At 45.4% G+C, this 23,366-nt stretch overlaps 1 protein-coding gene across 1 annotated transcript in view; it reads left to right on the top strand.

Annotated features, from left to right (window-relative positions):
* LOC124000663 (E3 ubiquitin-protein ligase RNF43-like) overlaps positions 1-23,140 on the top strand; it is a 150,557-nt gene extending 127,417 nt beyond the window's left edge. Inside the window, exons 3-8 of the mRNA XM_046307211.1 lie at positions 16,989-17,063; positions 17,236-17,370; positions 17,980-18,081; positions 19,094-19,367; positions 19,542-21,149; positions 21,477-23,140. Of these exons, the coding sequence (XP_046163167.1) occupies positions 16,989-17,063; positions 17,236-17,370; positions 17,980-18,081; positions 19,094-19,367; positions 19,542-21,149; positions 21,477-21,502 (2,220 nt within the window). The 3' untranslated portion in view covers positions 21,503-23,140. The remainder of the gene's footprint in view (positions 1-16,988; positions 17,064-17,235; positions 17,371-17,979; positions 18,082-19,093; positions 19,368-19,541; positions 21,150-21,476) is intronic.
* Positions 23,141-23,366: the final 226 nt, after the last annotated feature.

The raw sequence follows: 23,366 nt of genomic DNA, 5'->3' as shown, positions 1-23,366 counted from the left end.
AGCTTAACACATGCTAAGGTTGTGCTTTGGGGTGGGGCAGGTCAAATCAAATTATATTTGTCATATGCTTCGTAAACAACAGGTGAGGACTAACAGTGAAATGCTTACTTAAGGGCCCTTCCCAACAATGCAGATAGAAAGAAAATAGATCAATAATATTCAAGTAAACATGTAATAATTAAGGTAATAATAGGTACAAAATGAGTAATGATAACTTGGCTATATACAAGGGTACCAGTACTGAGTCAATGAGTAAGGATAACTTGGCTATATACAAGGGTACCAGTACTGAGTCTATGAGTAATGATAACATGGCTATATACAAGGGTACCAGTACTGAGTCAATGAGTAAGGATAACTTGGCTATGTACAAGGGTATCAGTACTGAGTCTATGAGTAAGGATAACTTGGCTATATACAAGGGTACCAGTACTGAGTCTATGAGTAAGGATAACTTGGCTATGTACAAGGGTATCGGTACTGAGTCATTGAGTAATGATAACATGGATATATACAAGGGGTACCAGTACTGAGTCTATGTGCAGGGGTACGAGGTAACTGAGGAACTAGGAATAAAGTAACAGATAGTCAACAGTAGCAGCAGCGTATGTGAGTCAAAAAGGTTAGTGCAAAAAGGGTAACTATTTACCTAACTATTTAGCAGTCTTATTACTTGGGGGTAGACACTGTCCAGGGTCCTGTTGGTTCATCTGTGACTTGGGTGGCTGGATTTTTAGGGCCATCCTGACACCGCCTGGTATAGAGGTCCTGGATGGCAGGGAGCTCGGCACCATTGATGTACTGGGCCGTCCGCACTATACTCTGTAGTACCTTTTCAGTCGGATGCCAAGCAGTTGCCATACCAAGCAGTGATGCAGCCAGTCAAGATGCTCGCAATAGTGCAGCTGTAGAAGATTTTGAGGATCTGAGGGCCCATGACAAATCGTTTCAGCCTCCTGAGGTAGAAGAGGTGTTGTCATGCCCTCTTCATGACTTTTTGAGTCATGATTTGCCAAGCAGTCGTGGGTGAACAGGGAGTACAGGAGGGGACTAAGCACGCACCCCTGAGGGGCCCCTGTAGCCTACCCTCATCACCTGGGAGCAGCCCATCAGGAAGTCCAGGATCTAGTTGCAGAGGGCGGTGTTTTACCTTAGTGATGAGCTTGGAGGGAACTATGGTGTTGAACGCTGAGCTGTAGTCAATGAACAGAATTCTCACATTGTGTTCCTTGTGTCCAAGTGGGAAAGGGCAGTGTGGAATGCAATATAGATTTTGTCATCTGTTGGGGCATTATGTGAATTGGAGTGGGTCCAGCGTGTCTGGGATGATGCTGTTGATGTGAACCATGACCAGCCTTTCAAACCATTTCATGGCTACAGATGTGAGTGCTACGGGGCGATAGTCATTTAGACAGGTTACCTTGGCATTCTTGGGCACAGGGACTATGGTTGTCTGCTTGAAACATGTAGGTATTACAGACTGGGTCAGGGACAGGTTGAAAATGTAAGTGTAGACACTTGCCAACTGGTCAACGCATGCTCTGAGTACACATCCTGGTAATCAGTCTGGCCCTGCATGGATCACATCGGGCTTAATTGATGGATTATACCAAGCGGAGTCAATAAGGGGTCAGACAGGAGATGACCACTAAGCACGCAAGCCAGTGGTGTTGGTGTGTCCGGATTGAGCCTGAGTCCCCCCCTTCTCTAATCCCCCATGAATGCCTTTGGCTGTAGGCTTTGGTGTGGTCATAACTTTTCTGACCCCCCACCCCTGTAGGCTCTGTCTGGGGTGGCCCTAGCTTCTCTGAGCCTCTGCCCCCACCCCTAAGGGTCAAACCATGGTTAGCCCCTAACACAGGGGTTAGAGGTCACAGCTAACCATATGTCACCTTCAGGAGCAGCATTGTTCTCATTCACTAGAGATCAGCTGAGAGGCTACTGCCACAGGCAGTCATGTGATGATAGGAAGTTCTTTGAGAGACAGATAATGTGGAAGGTAATGTTTCATTACCAGGGTACTATATTATCTAGCGTAATTGTAGTGTGGCGTCTGTCATTTTTTTTCTTCCATTGATATGATTATATTATATAATATGATCATATAATATGATCCAACCAGATGGTTTGGTCGTTTCAGTTTAGTTCAAACAACTTCCCTTGCGGTGGTGTGTGTGTGCATGTATGTCCGTGTGAACATTCATGTGTTGGTGTGTGTGACTGCCTCTGGCGCGTGTGTTGCAGTCTGCAGTCGGATGGCACACTGTAATTAATAAGGCTGGCCTTGTGCTGCTACTCTACTGATCTTTGCCTTTTATGAACAGACTGACTGATTAGAAGCTCTGGGTTCTCTCTCTCACTCTCCCTTTTTCTCTCTGTGTGTCAGTCTCTCTTTCTTTCCCTCTGTCTTTCATTCTTTCTCCTTCCTTCTCCCTCTTTCTCACTCTCTCCATCTCTCTCTCTCTCTCACACACACACACACACACACACACACACACACACACACACACACACACACACACACACACACACACACACACACACACACACACACACACACACACACACACACACACACACACACACACACACAAAGAGAGAGAGAGATAGAAAGAGAGAAATCACACATACACCTGAATTCTCTTCCCATTTTGATCTTTTATGACCTGTCAATGACACCTGAATAAGCTGGACTCCTGCCAACACTTTTCCTCAGGCCTCCCTTTCTGCCTCTCTTTTCCTTTGCCTAGCTCCCTCTCTCTGTCTCTGTCTGTCTCTCTCTCACTCATTCTGCCACTTCAAAGTGATGGGAAATGTTCCACCCTAAAGTTGTGTACATTACATAATTCTCCCTCTGGCTGTCACAGGGCATATTTACTACAGAACCCCCCAGATCGCTCATCAGTTAGAGTTAGGTCCGTACAGGTACTCTCTTTATGGGGATCTATCCTGTCCACACCTGGGTTCACATACTACTTGAAATCATTTCAAATCATGTATCTGTGCTTGGTTGAGCTTGCCTGTGGCAATGTAACCAATAGAAACATCCCAAAAGTGCAAACCCTTTCTCACCTGTGGCTCCAGGCATTGAGAAGTATTCAAAATATTTTAAATATTATTTGAACATAGTTTTAAATGTAAATGAACAATAGTATCACATGTAAACTGTAAAGACTTTTTGCCTGGAATGTCTTTTTCGTTATGTTTCGAACTTCAGGAAGACTAGCTGGTGTCATTGCATCAGCTAATGGGGATCCTAATAACATGAATCCCGGGTCTGATCCTGTCCTGCTCCTGCTGCCGTTGGCTTGCCCTCAGATCTATAGAACATAAGGCTTAGGAAGAGATATCTGCTTTTAAGGATCTATGTTTGATTGTCCGTTCTCTCTTTTTCCCTCTTCTTGGCTATAAATGAGTGGCAGCTTGTTTCTCTCTCACTTTGTCTTTCTCCTCTCTTCCTCTCCCTTCCTCCCTCCCTTTCATCTCCTCACTCTCTCTCTCTCTCTTCCCTCTCTCTCCATGGCATCTGTCCTGGCTCTGCTCTGACACCACATGAGAGGCGAGCTGAGATCTCTTGGCGCTCACAGTCCTTCTGCTCTTCTTTCAGAACATTATTATTGTTGTCGTAATTATGGTGGCTGAATTGCATGGAGCTCTGTTGGTCTGCAGTCAGATTTGGGTTTGTTGACAGCACCACCGCACAACTTCTATATGCAAACTGTGGGAAGGCTACAAGGCCACGGGGCGGGAGGTGCAGCCCAAAATAGCAGCAGCAGTCTGTGGATGTTTGGTGTCTTTCTATGTGTATGCACTATTTGTGCGTGTCAGTGTGCATGTGTGTGAGCATTAGTGTGTGTGTGAATGGCTCCACGTGCACCGGCGTGTTTACTGTATCTGCTTGCTCCTGGACCGAGTTTGGGAAACGTTTTCTGTAAGTCTTCACAAGGTTTTCACACACTGTCGCTGGTATTTTGGCCCATTCCTCCATGCAGATCTCCTCTAGAGCAGTGATGTTTTGGGGCTGTTGCTGGGCAACACGGACTTTCAACTCCCTCCAAAGATTTTCTATGGGGTTGAGATCTGGAGACTGGCTAGGCCACTCCAGGACCACTCTTTCGTTGCCCGGGCAGTGTGTTTGTGATCATTGTCATGCTGAAAGACCCAGCCATGTTTCATCTTCAATGCTGATGGAAGGAGGTTTTCACTCAAAATCTCACGATACATGGCCCCATTCATTCTTTGCTTTACACGGATCAGTCGTCCTGGTCCCTTTGCAGAAAAACAGCCCCAAAGCATGATGTTTCCACCCCCATGCTTCACAGTAGGTATGGTGTTCTTTGGATGCAACTCAGCATTCTTTGTCCTCCAAACACGACGAGTTGAGTTTTTACCAAAATGTTATATTTTGGTTTCATCTGACCATATGACATTCTCCTAATCTTCTTTTGGATCATCCAAATGCTCACTAGCAAACTTCAGACGGGCCTGGACATGTACTGGCTTAAGCAGGGGGACACATCTGGCACTGCAGGATTTGAGTCCCTGGTGGCGTAGTGTGTTACTGATGGTAGGCTTTGTTACTTTGGTCCCAGCTCTCTGCAGCTCATTCACTAGGTCCCCCCGTGTGGTTCTGGGATTTTTGCTCAATGTTCTTGTGATCATTTTGACCCCACGGGGTGAGTAATCTTGTGTGGAGCCCCAGATCGAGGGAGATTATCAGTGGTCTTGTTGTAATGAACTTCGTCTGTTGTTTGTAGAGAGTCAGACCGAAATGCAGCGTGTAGGTTACTCATGACTTTTAATGAAGAATAATGCGGTACATGAAATAACTGAAAATACAAAAACAACAAACGAGTGAAACTAATACAGCCTATCTGGTGACTAACACTAAGACAGGTACAATCACCCACGAAATACAACGCGCACTCAGGCTGCCTAAATACGGTTCCCAATCCGAGACAACGAGAATCAGCTGACTCCAATTAGGAATCGCCTCAGGCAGCCAAGCCTAACTAGACACACCCCTACTAATACACACTCCCAATTAATACAAACCCCAATACGAAATACAACATATAAACCCATGTCACACACTGGCCTACCCAAACATATAACAAAAACACAAGATACAATGACCAAGGTGTGACACTTGTATGTCTTCCATTTCCTAATAATTGCTCCCACAGTTGATTTATTCAAAGACTCAAAACTGTAATCGCTGCCAAAGATGCTTCAACAAAGTACTGAGTAAAGGGTCTGAAAACATATGTAAATGTGATATTTCTGATATTTCTATAAACCTGTTTATGCTTTGTCATTATGGAGTATTGTGTGTTGATTGATGTTGGGGGGAAAAACTTTTTGATCAATTTTAGAATTAGGCTGTAACGTAACAAAATGTGGAAAAAGTCAAGGGGTCTGAATACTTTCCGAATGCAGTGTAAATCTCAATCTTGAACAGGATTAGGCCTATCTATTTTGAATGCAATTTGATTGGAATTGATGGAGAGAGAGAAAGACTGAGACAGTACTAATGTGCGAACTGATTTAAAGCAGCGATATTCGAGTGATAAGCTGTTTTAAAACTCTGCAGCTTCAATTTAAAAAATGCCTCTTTACAATCCAAAAATGACTGGTCCCACAGAATACTTATAGTGCAAGGCAAAGCACATTATTATTATTACTACTCAGTATTAGCCCTTTGACCCCCAATGCTGTTTGAAGATTGAAGGTTTTCAGGTCTCTAGTGTGGATCAGGCCTGGTCTTGTCCTACCTGAGAGAAAAAGGGGTGAGTGTTATCCAACGGACTGGGGTACAGTCAGTACCTCTGAGGGTGAATAAAGGGGGTTAGGGCCTCTGGATTGGAGAGAGGAACAGACAGGTTGGGACTCGGAAAGGGACCCTCGGATGAAACACAAGACAAAACTACACTCTTGGTTGTTCTCTGGGTTTCGATTCAAACCTTGATTGAAAAGTGTTACGAAAGGGACCTGGTTTATCACAGCTCTGTTCCGTAACCACTCTGTAATATTGTTAACCACAAAGTATTAACATCTACTGCATGTTTGACCTTCTGCCCACCCTGTTCTCCCCCAGGTGTATTTATGGCTGAATGGCTCATAGAAAATGGGGAAAGCATTTGCTCCATAGATCTTTGTTGACCACATGAAACATCTTTCCCAAAACATCTGCTGGGCCCTGTTCCTGAAGCTTTCTGCTCTGTCTGAGCTCCTCTCAAGACTCAACATACAAACTGTCCCCCTTACAGCACACATTCCTCAGTCGTTTGCAATAGGCAAACACAAAGCTTTGCGGTGAAAGAGTAACAGTCACACACAGACAACACAGAAACAGAGAGTGAGAGATTGCCCAAGGTCGTGTCGGAGAGCCAGGCCCAGCCCAGGCCACCGGTGTTTTTCAATTATCCGCTTTTATTTAGTTCTCTCTCTCTCTCTCTCTCTCTCTCTCTCTCTCTCTCTCTCTCTCTCTCTCTCTCTCTCTCTCTCTCTCTCTCTCTCTCTCTCTCTCTCTCTCTCTCTCTCTCTCTCTCTCTCTCTCTCTCCCTCCTTCCTTGTCTTCCTCCTCTCCCTCCCTCCCTCTCTCAATTCTCCCTCCCTCTCGTCACTCTCTCCCTCTTCCTCCATCCCTCTCTAGGGCCCGGCCTGATTCTCTCTCATTGAATCTTGTTTTTATATGGCCAAGAGAGGGAGGGATGTAGGGTGTGTGCAGAGGCATGTGGAGCCTCTTTTGAACTGCTCTGTGTAAACAGATGGAGGTTTTTAAGCTGCCTTTATGTGATTAAGAGAAACATTCCCATAAAAAAAATCCCTCCATTCTCCTGTGCTCCTATCCATTCACTTTCACTCCCTCTCGCTCTCCCTCTCTTTCATTAAGCCTCAGGCCTGGGCAGGGGCACGTTGAGCACTGGACGCCTAGTGGAAAGTAGAGTAAAATGCCGTGTCACCCTAAAATGCTTCCCCCTAACAACAAACACTCAGCGGCATCTCTAAGAGGTTAGAGCAAACTAACAGTCACGTCTTAATGCAATCTATGTTGTTATCCCTGCTCTGTGATTCAGAGAGAATTCTGGATCTGCTCTGCTGCTTGTCTCCTTGGTCTAGGTCAGGGGTTCTCAAACTTTTTCAGGCCCCCCCTTCCACATTGGGGAACATCCCGCGGCCCCCCTGTGTGTCACGTATATTTCGATGGGCATATGCATTGTTCATGACACAAACTGTTCACACCCCTCTTGTTGGTGGAGAGAAAAATGTGCAGGTTTAAAGCTTTTTTCCTGCAATTATACACATTTTGTCACTGGGTGCAGAGAACATTTTGCGGTTTTAAAGCTACTTTTCTTGAAATTCTATATGTTTTGCCATGTCTAATATATATTCATGTGATATGTGAATTACTTAAAACATTACAACAAAATCTATGAGCTAAAAAAAAACTAGCAAGAATGTGGTGTGGGCTAGTTGACCTGAACATTTCTGACAAGTTTTAAAGAAGGTATGCAATGACTGACATGACAAGAGGAAAACTGATTGTGCATTACCCAATTTCAGGATTGAATCCTACACTGTGATGTCACAGAGAAGCATTTTTTATGTAGTGGTAGAATACTGGATGTTGGTGAAACTCCATGCTGTTTGGCCCCGCTAATGTTGATTTGTGGGGCGTTATTCCACTTATCTACTAACCCTCGTATAATAGCATGCATCTTATGGCCTCGTAGGTGTTTTACAGCTTTCCAGCCTCTCTGCCCCTCTTCACTTGTTTCGTATATCGAGCGTGTGGGTGTGTGAGTGTCACAGCTGGGGCTGTCTGCCATTGGCGTGTAGGTTTTTATGTGTGTTTGCTCTGCAGAAAGACATGGCTCACAGCATAGCCTGTTCCAAGAGTGAATTCCTGGCGGCTTACAAGAGATGTTGAATGAGATGGAGGGCTCAGAACAGGAAGAGAGAGGACAGAGGGAGGGGGACGAGGGCAGCTACACGGTAGGGAAGAGGTTAGATGGGTTAGTGTAGGACTGTAGGAGTAGTGACAGAGGGAGGGGGACGAGGGTAGCTACACGGTAGGGAAGAGGTTAGATGGGTTAGTGTAGGACTGTAGGAGTAGTGACAGAGGGAGGGAAGGGGATGAGGATAGCTACACGGTAGGGAAGAGGTTAGATGGGTTAGTGTAGGACTGTAGGAGTAGTGACAGAGGGAGGGGGACGAGGGTAGCTACACGGTAAGGAAGAGGTTAGATGGGTTAGTGTAGGACTGTAGGAGTAGTGGCAGAGGGAGGGAAGGGGATGAGGATAGCTGGCTAGGGGGTATCGGGGATTGGTGAATTATAGGAGGGGGGCAGGCTCTTACTAAGAAGAAGGGAGGGGTGGCAAGCTCTCACTAGCACGGAGGGGGGAGGGAGACAGGTAGGAGTGGAGGGGGGACGAGAGGTGGCAGTCAGGCTCTCACCAACAGCTATGAATAAATAGCAGGATGCTCTATGAAAATAGGAACATTATCTGCCTCTTGAAAGGGCAGGAATGGCGCTCTAATTGGCTTCCCCCTAGTCTCAGTACTACCATCCCATTGGTGGGAGAGAGACAGCAGCATGGCCTCATCAACAGGCCTTGGACTGAGGTGGAGGCACACTGTCTACACCTCATCCAAATTATCTACCCTTCGGTCCTAAGTGTGCACTTGTTCACTTCCCTTCATGGAGTGAAAAGGAAAGAACAGATATGATATATATGGTGGAAACTCCATCAAGACTAATCCATGCTTAAAACAATCCACTGTGTACACTTCCCAGAGAATCAGGGCACAGGAAGGGTTCATCTCTCAGCATGGAGAATAAAACACTGTTTTTCCTTTCATCAGCTTGATAGGAATGTAGCAGACTAGTGTCTGGAATTAAATGTATTTCACCCCTCAAAGAGAAGTGAAGGCTGGCCCTGGCAGCTGAGCCTCTTGATTGAGTGCAATTCAAATAATAAAGAGGGTTTATAAGTCCTCTGTGGGATTTGATGTTTCTTCACAGCAGAGATTTGAAAGTAGTTTGGAACAGGACGGCCTGTATGAAGGAGAGGAGAGAGAAAAGACTGATCTCTCTGTGTAGGAGGTATGGAAGGATGAAGAGAGGTTATGTGTTTGTGTTCCAACTCAGATTAGAACAGTCAACAGAGCATGGATACTCTCCCTAAACGGACACTCACAGCCCCACACCAAAGTAGGATTCAGGCAGGATTTGTTTTCTTTCAAAATACTTTGGGCGTATTACGTGTTGTAGTAATAGTTGTATAGTAGAAAAATAGCACTAAAAATAACAACACTATTGGAGAATGTACATTAGCCTAATTCTTGTGCTGAGGTGGTACAGTCAGTGTCCGTGTCTGGTGTGGTCTGTCGTGTGAAAGGTCACATGGCTCTGTCTGTATCTGGGATGTGTTTAACAAGTGATAAGCTATCAGATGACAATGGCCTTTCTCTGTCACCTTGTGTTTTGCATTTCAAATCTATGTCACTGTATAGCCATAGCACAGCCAAAGACTGCAGTGTTGAAGGGAGAGAGAGAAACAGCAGGCAGTCAAGGAGAGGGAAGGATCAAAGAGGGAGAGAGAGGAAGGGATCAGAGACAGAAGGAAAGAGAATGAGTGGAAAAGAGGGAGGGAGAGGGAGAGAGTGAAATGCTCCCATTGACCCTAGGGCTGTAATGCTAGATTAGAGCAGTAACCTCTCATACATCCCATCCATCCATCCCTCCCTCCCTCCCTCCCTCCATCCATACATACATACATACATACGTGTACGTACAGGTAACTGCCAAAATAAAGGAAACGCTTTAGTAAATTAGGGATACAAGTATATTGAAAGCAGGTTCTTCCACACAGGTGTGGTTCCTGAGTTAATTAAGCTATTAACATCCCATCATGCTTAGGGTAATGTATAAAAATGCCCAGTTGCCCATTATTTTGGCTACCATAGCTAGAAGAAGAGCTTTCAGTGTATTTGAAAGAGGGGTCTCAAAGGAGCATACGGGGTCTCAAGAGTGTGTGTGTCAGTCACCAGATCTCAACCCAGTTGAACACTTATGGGAGATTCTGGAGCCCCAGCCTCCCCTTTCTCCCCCCAGCCATACCACTTCCAAGCCATTTAATGTCTGTATCTGGGATGTGTTTAACAAGTGATACACTATCAGATGACAATGGCCTTTCTCTGTCACCTTGTGTTTTGCATTTCAAATCTGTGTCACTGTACAGCCATAGCACAGCCAAAGACTGTAGCGTTGAGAGGAGAGGGAGAAACAGGCAGGGAGAAACGGCAGGCAGCCAAGGAGAGGAAGGGATCAAATAAATGACAAATTAAGTAGTGAGAAAGGGAGGGAAAGAGAGGGAGTTAAATGCTCCCATTGATCACGGGGGTGGAACACTAGAGCAGAGGCATAACTATCCATACATGCATACATACCTACATACATATGTACGTACGTACTTACAGTAAACTGCCAAAATAAAGAAAAATGTATATTAAAAGAAAAATGCTTCCACACAGGTGTGGTTCCTCAGTTAATTAAGCTATTTGTCACGGATGAATAGGAGTGGAAGGTAGGAGTCAGGTGCAGAGAGCAGAGAGTTCAAGAAAAATATGTAATTTATTCCGGCACAAACGGTCATACCCAAACACACTGACCAACCCAAAACACAGGGTAAAACGGTCCGGAGCACAAAACCACATCCAACACTAAACGTGAACACAAAATAATCCTGCACAAACTAGAGCGGGCCTAACAAGCTTAAATAGACTAGAAAATCAAGAAAACACAAATAGGATCAGTGGCGGCTAGTAGGCCGGTGACGACGACCGCCGAGCACCGCCCGAACAGGCAGGGGAGCCAACTTCGGCGGGAGTCGTGACACTATTAATATCCCATCATGCTTAGGGTCATGTATAAAAATGCCCAGTTGCTGTATAATCTTGGTTACCATAGCTAGAAGAGATCTCAATGACTTTGAAAGAGGGGTCTCAAAGGAGTATAGGGGGTTTAAAGGGTGGGTTGGTAGGTGCGCGTGTGTCTCATTCACCCGATCTCAACCCAACTGAACACTTATGGGAAATTCTGGAGCTGTGCCTGAGACAGTGTTTTCCACCACCATCAACAAAAGACCAAACAATGGAATTTCTGGTGGAAGAAGGGTCTGCTAGAGTTGCAGACACTTGTAGAATCTATGCCAAGGCACATTGAAGCTGTTCTGGCAGATCCTGGAGGCCCAACACCCTATAAAGACACTATGTTGGTGTTTCCTTTATTTTGGTAGTTACCTGTACATACTGTACCTGCAGCTCAGCTCACAGGGATATCGACACAGTTACATATCGCAATATTCTTTTTGGACTATATTATATCCATATTTGACTCCAAGTATCGATTTGTAAGTTTTTTTTTGTAAGTATTATTATTTTGTATTATTTTTGCTACTGTAGGTAGTGTTAGATAGGGCTAGTCGGCTGGTATCTGCGCCAAAACTACAGTATTTTTCATCCTATAGCTTGTTCATCCACATCTTCTTTTGAAATAGTGAACCAAAACTCGTTTTCTCATGCTCTCTCTTGTCTCTCTGCAGCAGAAATAGTGAGCAATATGTTTGGAACATCAAATTGAAGTAAAATCGCAGTATCGAATCGCAATACATATAGAGTCGTGAGAATTGCAATACATATCATATCGGCACCTAAGTATTGTGATAATATAGTATTCTGAGATCCCTGGCAATTCCCAGCCATAGCTGGTGGGTTGAAGGGGGAGGTATGAGTGTGTATCTGGGTTGTTGGAGAGGGGTGAGAGAAGGTAGAGGAGGGGTTAACAAGGTTTGAAGGGGGTATGCGTGTGCCGGGGGTAGAGAGGAAGGGGTTTTAGGGAGTAGGAATAGGAGAGAGTTGAAAGAGGTAGTTCAGTCTATGATTCAGTCCCATCCCCTTTGGCTAGTCGGGGCACTCCTGAGAGCGTAGCATCTACCTGCCCTGACATGCCACTCCCCCCCAGCCCCACATCAAAGCAGCCCTGTGAGTAATGGATACCAAGTGGTGCGACGCCCTTTCCTCCTCCAACCAGCTCGGCTGCCTACAGCCAGCGGCAAGCACCCTGTGCTCACACACACTCGCGCACACACACACACACACAGTATAGACAGAGACTCACATACAGTATGTGCACACACACTTATTACGTCAGCAGGTCAGAGAATTAGTCTAGTCCGAAGTGTAAAGTTAATACAATTTGTTACTACCATGAGGATTGCAATTCAAATACACAGGGTCCATTTAAGATTTAATTCAGGAATGAATTAATTATAGAAGTTATGCCCATTAAATGTAGAATTTGTAGTGTTAGAGTTTTGGGCACAACGTTGACGCCAGTGACAGTGAGAGTAATTGTATGCCTGCACTTGAACACAATTTATCTCGTGCCCCATGCTCTATGAGCGTGCTGGACTGACGGACTGTCCGACGGAGTGCCTGCTCACAATTGGACTCACCATTGATGTTCACGAAAGAAAAAGTTTGGACTCTCGTGGAGCAAGTTGATAGCAGTGACAAAAAAAACATGTATTTCTACAGTATAATATTTTTTGCTATGGAGTTGTATAGTCATGTAAACAATATTGCAAGCAACAAGCTCCTCATCCACTGCAGTACACAACTAAATGCTTAGTTCAATAATGTACATTTACAACAGCTCACGCACATTAGCTAGTAAACCAAAGATAGTTTATAGCTTTGGTCAAAACTCATTTCAATTGCAGAAGCCTGGGCTGTCCCATGCCTCGATCAGCTGTTTCTGTCATTGGTTCAAGAAGTGCATTTTGACATGACACAGATGTTGGCTAATCTAAAGCACAAACGTCAACTTGCATTTGAAACATTAAATAAATGTAGAAATATATTATATTACATGAAACCAGCTAATAGCAGAAATTTTCATACTTTAGCAATGAAAACTATTTAGGAAATTACAAGTGTTCACTTCATTACTATACATATGGGGCTGTATTGCATACAAAACCGTTGCATGAAGAAGACAGGCAAATCAATGGTTTAGTTTATATTCAAATGTATACAGAGACACAACAATGGATCATCAAACCCCACCACCCACAACTCAATGTCCTAGTATCCAACCATTTAGATATTTCCTGTGGTAGCAGTAACATTACAGTCTTGCCATCCTATCTGAGTGACATTTATGTTGTACAATGTGGCAGTTGCTAGTTCTCCTGTCTTTTGCATAGGTTAGGTTATTAGTCCTAGGCTTCTTCTTCGTATCCCCTGATCAGATGTACCTTGCTCCCCCAAAATATCTCTTTGGAGGTCTGAGATGTACATACAGTTCTTTGTTCTTGAATGCCTATACCCTTTGTCCACAGGAGGTTGGGGAGGATGGGCTCGTGGTAATGGCAAGAGCAGAATGAGTGGAATTATATCAAATACATCCAACACACGGGGTGTTTCTCAATATGCATACTACCATGCTCCACACTCTCATCCGAGTGCATTCTCCGACCACGTTCTCTTGGGTACGTTCTTGTGAGGACGAGAGTGTGTAGAATGCATAAAACAATACATTTGAGAAGCACCCCCTACTTTATTACCTCACGCTTCACCTCCCCAGTCACTGAACCTTCTTCCAAGATATACACAAAGCAAACATTCAAAAAGTAGCTACAAATTAAAGTGTATTGATAAACTTCAAAGAAATAGTTTCAACGGTATTGGCAGTATTGAAAAACCATCCCGTGCCTATAGCTCAGTTGGTAGAGCATGGCGCTTGTAACGCCAGGGTAGTGGGTTCGATCCCCGGGACCACCCATACTTAGAATGTATGCACACATGACTGTAAGTCGCTTTGGATAAAAGCGTCTGCTAAATGGCATATATTATTATTATTATTATATTATTTCTAAATACCCTGGTATAGGGTATATATACGGTATACCGCCCAAGTCTACTCTGGATAAGAGTGTCTGCTATATGACAAAAACTTCAAAATGTAAATTGTACTCTGTGGGAATAGTAAAGAATGAATATGTCTATAATACCTTTGACACAGCTAGCTCTGGTGTTGTCAGACTTTAATTGATGACATTTGTATGAAGTTAAATCTGTCATGATGGCACAAGTGGAGAGTTTGCTTTTGGCTCAAACGCCAAGTGGAGTTGCTTTCTATCTACCGATCAAATCTGTCCTATCATGTTGTTGTATCACTAGGATGGATGTTTGCTAACCACAAAGAAGGCTGTTACAGTACTGTTCCTCCGACCATAACAAAACAGGAATGTTTCCAAATACATTTTGGCTCTCGTTGCCTTGTTTTAGTCTGCATTTAGTTTTCATTTGTTAAATGGATTGTAAAAAAATATATATATATATTTTAATATAATTCCAAGAATCATGTCATAGCATGAGTTCTTTCTGTTATTTGAGTTTGTTTCCTTTCCGGCTTTGTGGCTTTACAGAAACCTATGGGATTATTAGCCAGCATTTGACCACTGCCACCGGTCCACATTGTGATACTATAATGACATAATAGAATATTATGATGTATTCCTGAAATGGCTACTGTGGTTCTTTAGTGGAGTAGTCTTGCAGCTCTGTGGTCGAGGCCATTTAAATGTATTTAGTAGGGAGAGAGTGTGTGTGTGTGTGTGTGTGTGTGTGTGTGTGTGTGTGTGTGTGTGTGTGTGTGTGTGTGTGTGTGTGTGTGTGTGTGTGTGTGTGTGTGTGTGTGTGTGTGTGTGTGTGTGTGTGTGTGTGTGTGTGTGTGTGTGTGTGTGTGTGTGTGTGTGTGTGTGTGTGTGTGTGTGTGTCCTCAGTACCATACCACAAGTATAGTTTTTTCTCCATGTATTACCTCGATTAGAAGACATGTGCTTCTTGCTGGGTAGAGAACTCTTGATTACCTCGATTAGAAGACATGTGCTTCTTGCTGGGTAGAGAACTCTTGAACTCCAGGTAAAGCAGATTCCCACATGTTGAAGCTCTGCTTCTTCTTACTCATGACGCTGCGCCCCATTTAGTCTCATGCTGCGTACTACAATTACAGCCCTAATGAAATGATGGGTTGGAGGTTGTTGACTTGGGCCAGTAGACAAGCATTGGACGTTACAACAAAGGGATACATGTACACTTTCATTTTCTATCTGACCTTCTTATGACTGTTGACACTGTGAACTTTGATCCCAACCCTAGTCATCTGAATGGCTCGAGGTAGAGGAATACTGGACCATTAGAATATGCAGTATGCCCCACTTTCCCACATTGACACTCATAATACATGCACGCACACACACAGACAGACAGATGCCGTATCTTAATTTGAACTAGTTTCTCACAGCAGACAAATAATCCTGCAGGAACAGGAAATGTGAAATATGATGTGGATTATAATTAATGGACATTTTTTTGTAAGGGTTGATAAATGTTTTGTTAGGGCAAATCAAGTCTGAAATGACAAATTACAAACTTGAAGCCTTTTTAAAACTTGAAAACACTTCATGCAACAACATGATGATCAAGTTTAGATGCGGCACCTGTACAGTACTCAACAGCTTTTACATGTCACAATACCCACTCAGGAAACAGGGGAAGGAGGGGTGCACCTCTAGCTCTTGACAGTTTGTGTATACAGTCAAATGAAATGAGTGTGTTTCTAGTCATGTATTAACTCTTTTTCTAGTCATGTATTAACTTTCCTTCTTGGTTTTTTGAAGTGTTAAAAAGTGATCGGAGTTCAATGGAGCCGTTCCTCTAACTGTTTTTTTCATTAACTTGTGATAAATGGTTTAGCTGAGTGATGTCTTCACCTGGATTTGTGGTATGTGTGTGTGTGTGTGTGTGTTTACCTCTTGGCTCCCTGCCACCTGGGGCTGATTTTAACCTGCTAGACATTGTTTAGTGTTGTGTTTGACCTGGATGATCAGTTGTTTCAGCTTGCGGCTCCACTTCATTAAAGACATTGGCAGCCATTCAGTCATTCAACCAGGAACGCAACCCTCTTCACAGCATGTGTTGAGACATTGATGAAAAGGTTGATCTCAATGATTTATTCAGGGACACTCTTAAAATGCCTTTGGTTAATGTAGAGTACACCACCTTATTCTTATTCAGAAAGCTATATTTTCCCAACATTGGGGAATTTGAAGTTTACCCTCACCCCCTCCACGTGCCCTGCTGCAGGCACCTCTACCCTCTCATTGCTCTCTCTCTACCCTCACCCCCTCCACGTGCCCTGCTGCAGGCACCTCTACCCTCTCATTGCTCTCTCTCTACCCTCACCCCCTCCACGTGCCCTGCTGCAGGCACCTCTACCTTCTCATTGCTCTCTCTCTACCCTCACCCCCTCCACGTTCCCTGCTGCAGGCACCTCTACCTTCTCATTGCTCTCTCTACCCTCACCCCCTCCACGTGCCCTGCTGCAGGCACCTCTACCTTCTCATGTGATCTCTGTCCATCCCTCTCTCCCTCCAACTCGCATTGATTCTTATCTCTCTCACTCTCCCATCTCCTGTCTTGTCCGGGCTTAACAATGTTATTATGTGTGTCACTGTCAAGCAGAGGTGTAAGCCATTAAGAATAGTGCTTGTGCTGTGCAGGCTACAGTCTTTTCCCATTCAATAATACTGTGTGTAGTGGGTTGTCTAGAGCCAGCCAGGTTGGGATTGTGTAAGGAAGAAGGGCTGTAATTTGGCTTTGTTTGGCATTTGGAGACAGTGGGGTATGACTGCCATGTAGTCTTGACTATGCAAACCATGTACAGTAGAAGATTACTACACTGCTTCGAAATACAGGGGAGTTTTGTTTTGCACTCTATTGTGAGATCCAATTGTGAGCTTTTCATTTTACCTTTTCTCCTTTCTCTCTCTTCCTCCCCGCTCTCTCGCGTTCTTTCTCCTCTTTATAATAACATGTTATGTTAACAGTCATCTCTCCTGTGTCGTCTCCCTCAGGCTCGCCTGGCACTGGAGAGAGGTGCTCAGGCTGTCATCTTCGATGTCACCGACGACAATGACGCTGCTCTCGAGGTGAGGAATGGTGGAAACCGTCAGAGATAGCAGAGGACAATAAAGTAGCATAGCCTGACCTGACCTGGGAGAGACAAAATTGTTTTAGTGTTACTGATTTATCAATGATTCATTTTCTGTCTTCCCCTCCTCTATGCATTGTATGTCTTCCCCCCAACACACACACGTGTAGCTGCATGAGTCTGACTCCCTGCCGCTTCCGGTGGTGCTGGTGAAGGCTGAGGATGCTGAGGAGCTGATGGGACTGGTTAACAAGAACGAGGAGGCTAGAGTCCGCATCGACATCAAAAAAGAGGACCCAAAATGGGTAAGGAACTAAATACACACATGCCGAATATCACATATTATATAAATACATGATATATGTTTTTATACATGTTTTCTATTTATTATATAGCTATATATTTGTATTGTATTTATTATATATATGCATACCAAGAGACACATAATGGAAGTTGTTAGTTACATTCCCTCAAAGGTCCGCTCTAAATGCATGTCTCTGGAACGGGATTCTTCCTGGGAAGGAGAGGTGGACCAAAACGCAGCGTGGTTATAATTCATGGTTCTTTAATAACAAAACTATACATTAATAAACTACAAAACCAGAACCGTGAAAACCCGAAACAGTCCCGTGTAGTTCTGACACAGGAGACAACCACCCACAAAACCCAACACAGAACAGGCTACCTAAATATGGCTCCCAATCAGAGACAATGACTAACACCTGCCTCTGATTGAGAACCATATCAGGCCCAAACACAGAAACAGACAAACAAGACATCCAACATAGAATGCCCACTCAGATCACACCCTGACCAACCAAAACATACCAAAGCAAACTATGGTCAGGGTGTGACAGTCTCCCAATCTCTACTATGAAATAGTAATAACATTCACTCTTTCTCTCTCTTTCCAGCCCCACTATGATGTTGGTATCTTGCTTACTATAGTCCTGGCTATTCTGGCCATCGTTTTGATCTTTGCCTTCCGGTACCGATGCAAGTCCAACAGAACCTGGGTGAGTCAGTCAACAACACATACACTTTACACAAGTCTCAATACAAAGCCTTTATCTCTGCAAAATGCAGCCATCTTAAAGTGGTTTAGGTCTGGGCCCGGTTGCATAAAACATCTTACTGTTTCCCTTAATGCATCATTTTCCCTTACCTAAGGGAATTGTTTAAGGGTGTTGCAGAGAACCCCTTAAACCTTTCCTTAGGTAACGGCATCATTTAAGGGTTTTACAGTAGTAAGGAACATATGGCAGAAAGAGTCTCTGGTGACTATGGAGACGACCTGATTCACTGACTGAACATCTCATCAAAGAGATGCATTTTTGGGGGAGATCTCAAAAATGTAATTTCTACATTCAAGACAGGTGAAACAAATTGATTCAGAAGATAAACACGTTTATGTTAGTTACTTTTTTCTCAGTTATTATTTTCTATCACGTCAAGTGAACCTAGAGTAGCTAGATAGATAGCTCACCAACAGCTTTGTAGCCATGGATTGTGCACCTTACATTGTTTAACTAAGTAGCTGGCTGGTGGATGTTTTCCTTTTGAAACCAGGGCAGAGGAAAGCAACATGTTGGATTCACCTCTCCATCTCACCCAAGAATCAAAGTTAAAGAATAAGACTAGGGCCTCCCGAGTGGCCCTGCTGTCTAAGTCACTGCGTTGCACAAATACTGTTTACATTGATATCCATAAATGGGCACCCTTAACTTTTTCACTTCATTTAAAGGGAAAATTCACCTGAATATGTTTTGTGCAACTGACTTAAAGTTAGGGAGACTTGAAGCAAAAAGATAAGGGGAAAATTAACTTACGATGTTTTATGCAACCAGGTCTTGTCTTGACTAACTGTCGACCAAACACAAAAGAAAGTTTCCACTGTATATACAGCTCGAACATACACCAGAAAACCCTCAGAGAGGAGCAAAATGTGAACTTTGAGACATCTCAGTCAGTTCTGAAGTCCAGTTCTATAACCTCCGTCCCACACGGCCTCTTCCTCTATGACCACAGGACTCAGTCCATCAGCAGACCATGCGAGCCATCAGTCGTCTGGAGACGCGAATGTACAGCTCTCAGGGCTGCGGGGGCTCACAGCGCCACCGTGGGGGCTGGGGGTCTAATAGCAGCTCCAACTCCAGCCCCGTCTGTGCCATCTGTCTGGAGGAGTTCCTGGATGGACAGGACCTGAGGATCATCTCGTGTGCTCATGAGTTCCATAAGGAGTGTGTGGACCCCTGGTTGCTGCAGCACCGCACCTGTCCTCTCTGCATGCACAACATCATGGGTAATGACATTGCATGACCACTAGGGGACGCCTACAACAGGCCTTAGAATGGGGGAAGCAGAAGACTACTTTACCCACTCTTGAGCACAAGTACATTTTTCCACAAAAAATCCAGTTTTATAAACTGTGTGTGTGTGTAGTCTGCTTTACTGCGTGTATTCCTATGCTCCACAGGTACAGAGCTGTCACGTCAGCCCCAGAGGAGCAGACTGCAGCAGACCCCCGAGCACAGCCAGGGTTTCCTGCACCCCCACCCCTACCCACACGCCTTCCCCCAGCATCCCATCCCCTTCTCCATGAGGCCTCACTACCCCCGTGGCCCCTCCGGCCCCTACCCCTCCCTGAGCCACTACAGCAGCTCCCCACCCCTGGACCCACAGACCCTCCGCTTCCTCCCTAGCTGGCCTCTTGGCTCCGGCTGTGGATACATCCACCCTACAGAGGGCCCCGGGAGGCCTCACAAGGCCGGGAGCAGCTGCAGGACGGCAGGTCACCCTCTGGGGTCCCACTACGGCCCCGGGTCCCACCGCTCCTGCCACGCCTACCGCTCCGGCTGCCCTGCCCAGCGCAGCAACTCCAGTTCCAGGCTCCACCACACCCCCTCCTTTGCTCCCCACATCTCCGAAGGGGGAGCCCATAGCCGGGGGGCTGAGGGAGGCAGCTGCTCTGGGGGGAGCTACCGGACGGAGCGCAGTGGCTACCTGGCAGACGGGCCGGCCAGTGACTCCAGCTCTGGCCCCTGTCACGGTTCATCCAGTGACTCGGTGCTCAACTGTACCGACGTGTCCCTGCAGGGTGTGTATGGTAGCTGGTCCACGTTCCGCAGCTCCCTGAGCAGTGACTATGATCCGTTTGTGTACTACGGGCCGGGTTTGGGACGGACAGGCCGCAGGGACAGCATGGAGGCAGGGGCCCAGAGACCAAGGTCCCTGGACTCAGTGATGAACAGAGACAGAGGACAAGGGAGCCCTGAGGAGCAGCCGCAGGCTATGTTTAGCCACGTCCACTACCACCGCCACAGACACCACCACTACGGAGAGGACGGGGAGCGGGAGCACGCCCATGGACAGGGGCCAGGCAGGGGGTCAGACGAGGAGCAGGGGGCTGCTGTTGCTATTGGCTCTGGTACTGGTTCTCCCCCGGCTCTGGACAAGGACTTCCCAGTGTGCCCTCTGAAGCACAGCCCCTGTCAGTGCTCTAAGGCAGAACACACAGACAGTAGGGAGGTCCACGGCCACGGGATAGAGGACCATGAGATTAGCCTCAGCCCCCCGTCAGGCCCCCCTCCTGCCCTGGTAGCACCAGCACCCTTAGCAGTCCCAGCCCCCTGCTGCCACCAGGACCACGGCCGTGGAGGCCACCCCCACCGGAGGGCAGACCGGCTCGGCGGCTGCGTCCTCGACGGCCCCTCGGTGCTCTTCCACCAGAGCCTGGAACTGCAGGATGACTGTAGCATCCACATTCATTACGGCCAGGGCCCCAGCTACTGCTGCCCCCCGCCTGACCTGCCCATGCCTGTGCCTTTCATTCTGGACTCTGGGGGTATGGGGGCCCTAGGGGGCCTAGAGGACTGGCCCTGCTGTGGAGGGCCCCACCATGTAGTGTGGCAGAAGCGGGTGCAGCAGGCCCACTCTGAGCCCCAGTTGCTGGGGCCAGGGCTGGGGGGCCCTATGGACAGACCCCCGCCCCCATGCAGCCGGCGTCACCACGGTCACCACAGCCCAGCGCACGACCGCAACACAGACTTTTGTTTATACTGCAAAACATTACACAACAATCAGGGTGGGTGTTCAATCAGTCCTTATATTATAGCTACATGTGATGTGAACAGCTGCTCCCGTATTCTAACTTGAATGTGCTGGTGGTATATTCTATGGTTCTATCACACTTTCCGCGATTCTTTGCGTCTCCTCACCGCCGAATTGGAGGGAAGTTTAATTGAGTTACATTTTGGGAAAGAAGGCAAGGAGAGAAGATGTGATTAATCGAGGAAAGATCATTTAGAAAGATGCCCATGTGTTATTCTTCCTGTCATCCTGTGTGTCATATGAGTGTCTCTCTGTGTATTACAGAGGTAAGTAAACCTATTGTCTGTTTCTCTCCCTCCAGGATCAGAGGAGGAGTCCGGTGTGTGATAACTAACTAACTCGAGAGGTGCATCCCCAAACTCACGCTGCTACGTACACAGGAGCCGGAATGGACAAACACGTCATCGGCGGCCATCTTTCTCAAGTCTTCAAAATAATTCCACATGAAATACCTGCATTCAAACTACACTTCCCAGAATCCCCCAGTCAGTGCTGAGTTACATCTGTCAACAGAGATCAAAATTAGTTAGATTATGATTATTTTGAACATTTGTTTCTTTTGACCATCAAATCAATGAAAACACAAGTCAAGTAGAGACCTGCAATTGCTCATATTCGTTGTTGAATTCAAGTATGTCAATGTGTTTGATTTAGACTTTTCTTGTCGCTAAGTGGTGACTGGGAGATGCTGGGAAAACAACTCCTCCATCACAAAGGGGAAATTTGTTTTATTCTCTTCTGCCTTGTTTTGTTTTGTAAATTACACGAATAATTAAATACCGACATGATATTACAAGTTCCCAGTTTGCCTTAGTGACCGTTAGGAATTCTCACTGCTCAGGACTTGATTCACAGTACGAAACTCCCCTACTGTTTATCTCAGTAGAAATCACATGGACAAATTGGATATCTAATTCCTTGAGTGGTTAAGCACTTAATCGATTATATTATGAGGTACTACTCAGTAATACTTGATTTTCCCTCATTACCCCCATAGATGCTCAGTTGGAGGTTTCTTGCTCTTTCCAGCCTGCCTCAAATCAGATTCAGAAATGTGTTCCAGTGGCGTAGGTATCGCAAAGATACTCAGAGCTACAGAAAAGAGCCTAGAAGCTTCTCTCTGGGCAACCTGCCCCATTGGGGGAAAACAGTTATTTTCTTAGCCGGCCTTACAAGCAGTGTGCATCCTGAGAGGTCACTAGAGGCTAGCATGGGGACTTGTGTTGGTTAATTCAATAATGGCAGCTGCTTCCATCACATTTTGTTTGCTTTGTGTTTCGGTAAAAAAATGTACTCTGTAATTTTGAACCAGATTCACTGAAATGTGTTATTATTACAAGCTATTTTAGTTTTGCTCATGTCATTTCTCATGTTGCCAGTGGCTACTTATTATGTTTGATCTGAGTGCTGATTTTGTGGCCAGTGAAGGAGGGAGGGGTCCACCAGACAGACCTGGGTTCAAACTGTATTTGACATATTTCAAATACTGTAGCTGTGCTTGAATAAGCTTGCCTGGCTCAATGGGACAAATTTAATCAGCCCAAAAGTGCAAACCCCACCCATCTGGCATGTACTCTAAAATATGCAAATGCTCCACGTATGTGAACAATTTCAAATACTATTCGAACCCTGGTATGTCTGCCTCCAGAAAATCACACAGTGTGAGTGAAACTTCGCTCAGCTCAGGAAGGACATCCGCCATGTCTCCTGCTCTTCACCCCTGACCTCTAACCACATGTCCTAGTACATGACCCAATCAATCTCTCCCTTCCATTTCCCAAATACCAGCAGCTAAAGCTCAGCAAGGGTGCTCTTATCTTGGAACATTACAGCACAATATTGTATACAGTGCATTCGGAAAGTATTCAGACCCCTTGACTTTTTCCACATTTTGTTACGTTACAGCCTTATTCTAAAATGGATTAAATGACAATTGTTCCTCATCAATCTATACATAATACCCCATAATGACAAAGGAAACACAGGTGTTTAGAAATGTTTGCAAATATATTAAAAATAAAACAGAAATACCTAATTTACATAAGTATTCAGACCCTTTGCCATGAGACTGGGGGCTCGTGAGTTTCACAGCTGTCTAAGGCACTGCATTTCAGTGCTTGAGGAGTCACAACAGACACCCTGGTTTGAATTCAGGCTGTATCACAACCGGCCGTGATTGGGAGCACAATTG

The sequence above is a fragment of the Oncorhynchus gorbuscha genome, linkage group LG16, assembly GCF_021184085.1.
Source record: "Oncorhynchus gorbuscha isolate QuinsamMale2020 ecotype Even-year linkage group LG16, OgorEven_v1.0, whole genome shotgun sequence".
NCBI classification, from domain to species: domain Eukaryota; kingdom Metazoa; phylum Chordata; class Actinopteri; order Salmoniformes; family Salmonidae; genus Oncorhynchus; species Oncorhynchus gorbuscha.
Note: the sequence above shows the minus strand (reverse complement) of the source record. Positions and strands in the feature narration are given on the sequence as shown.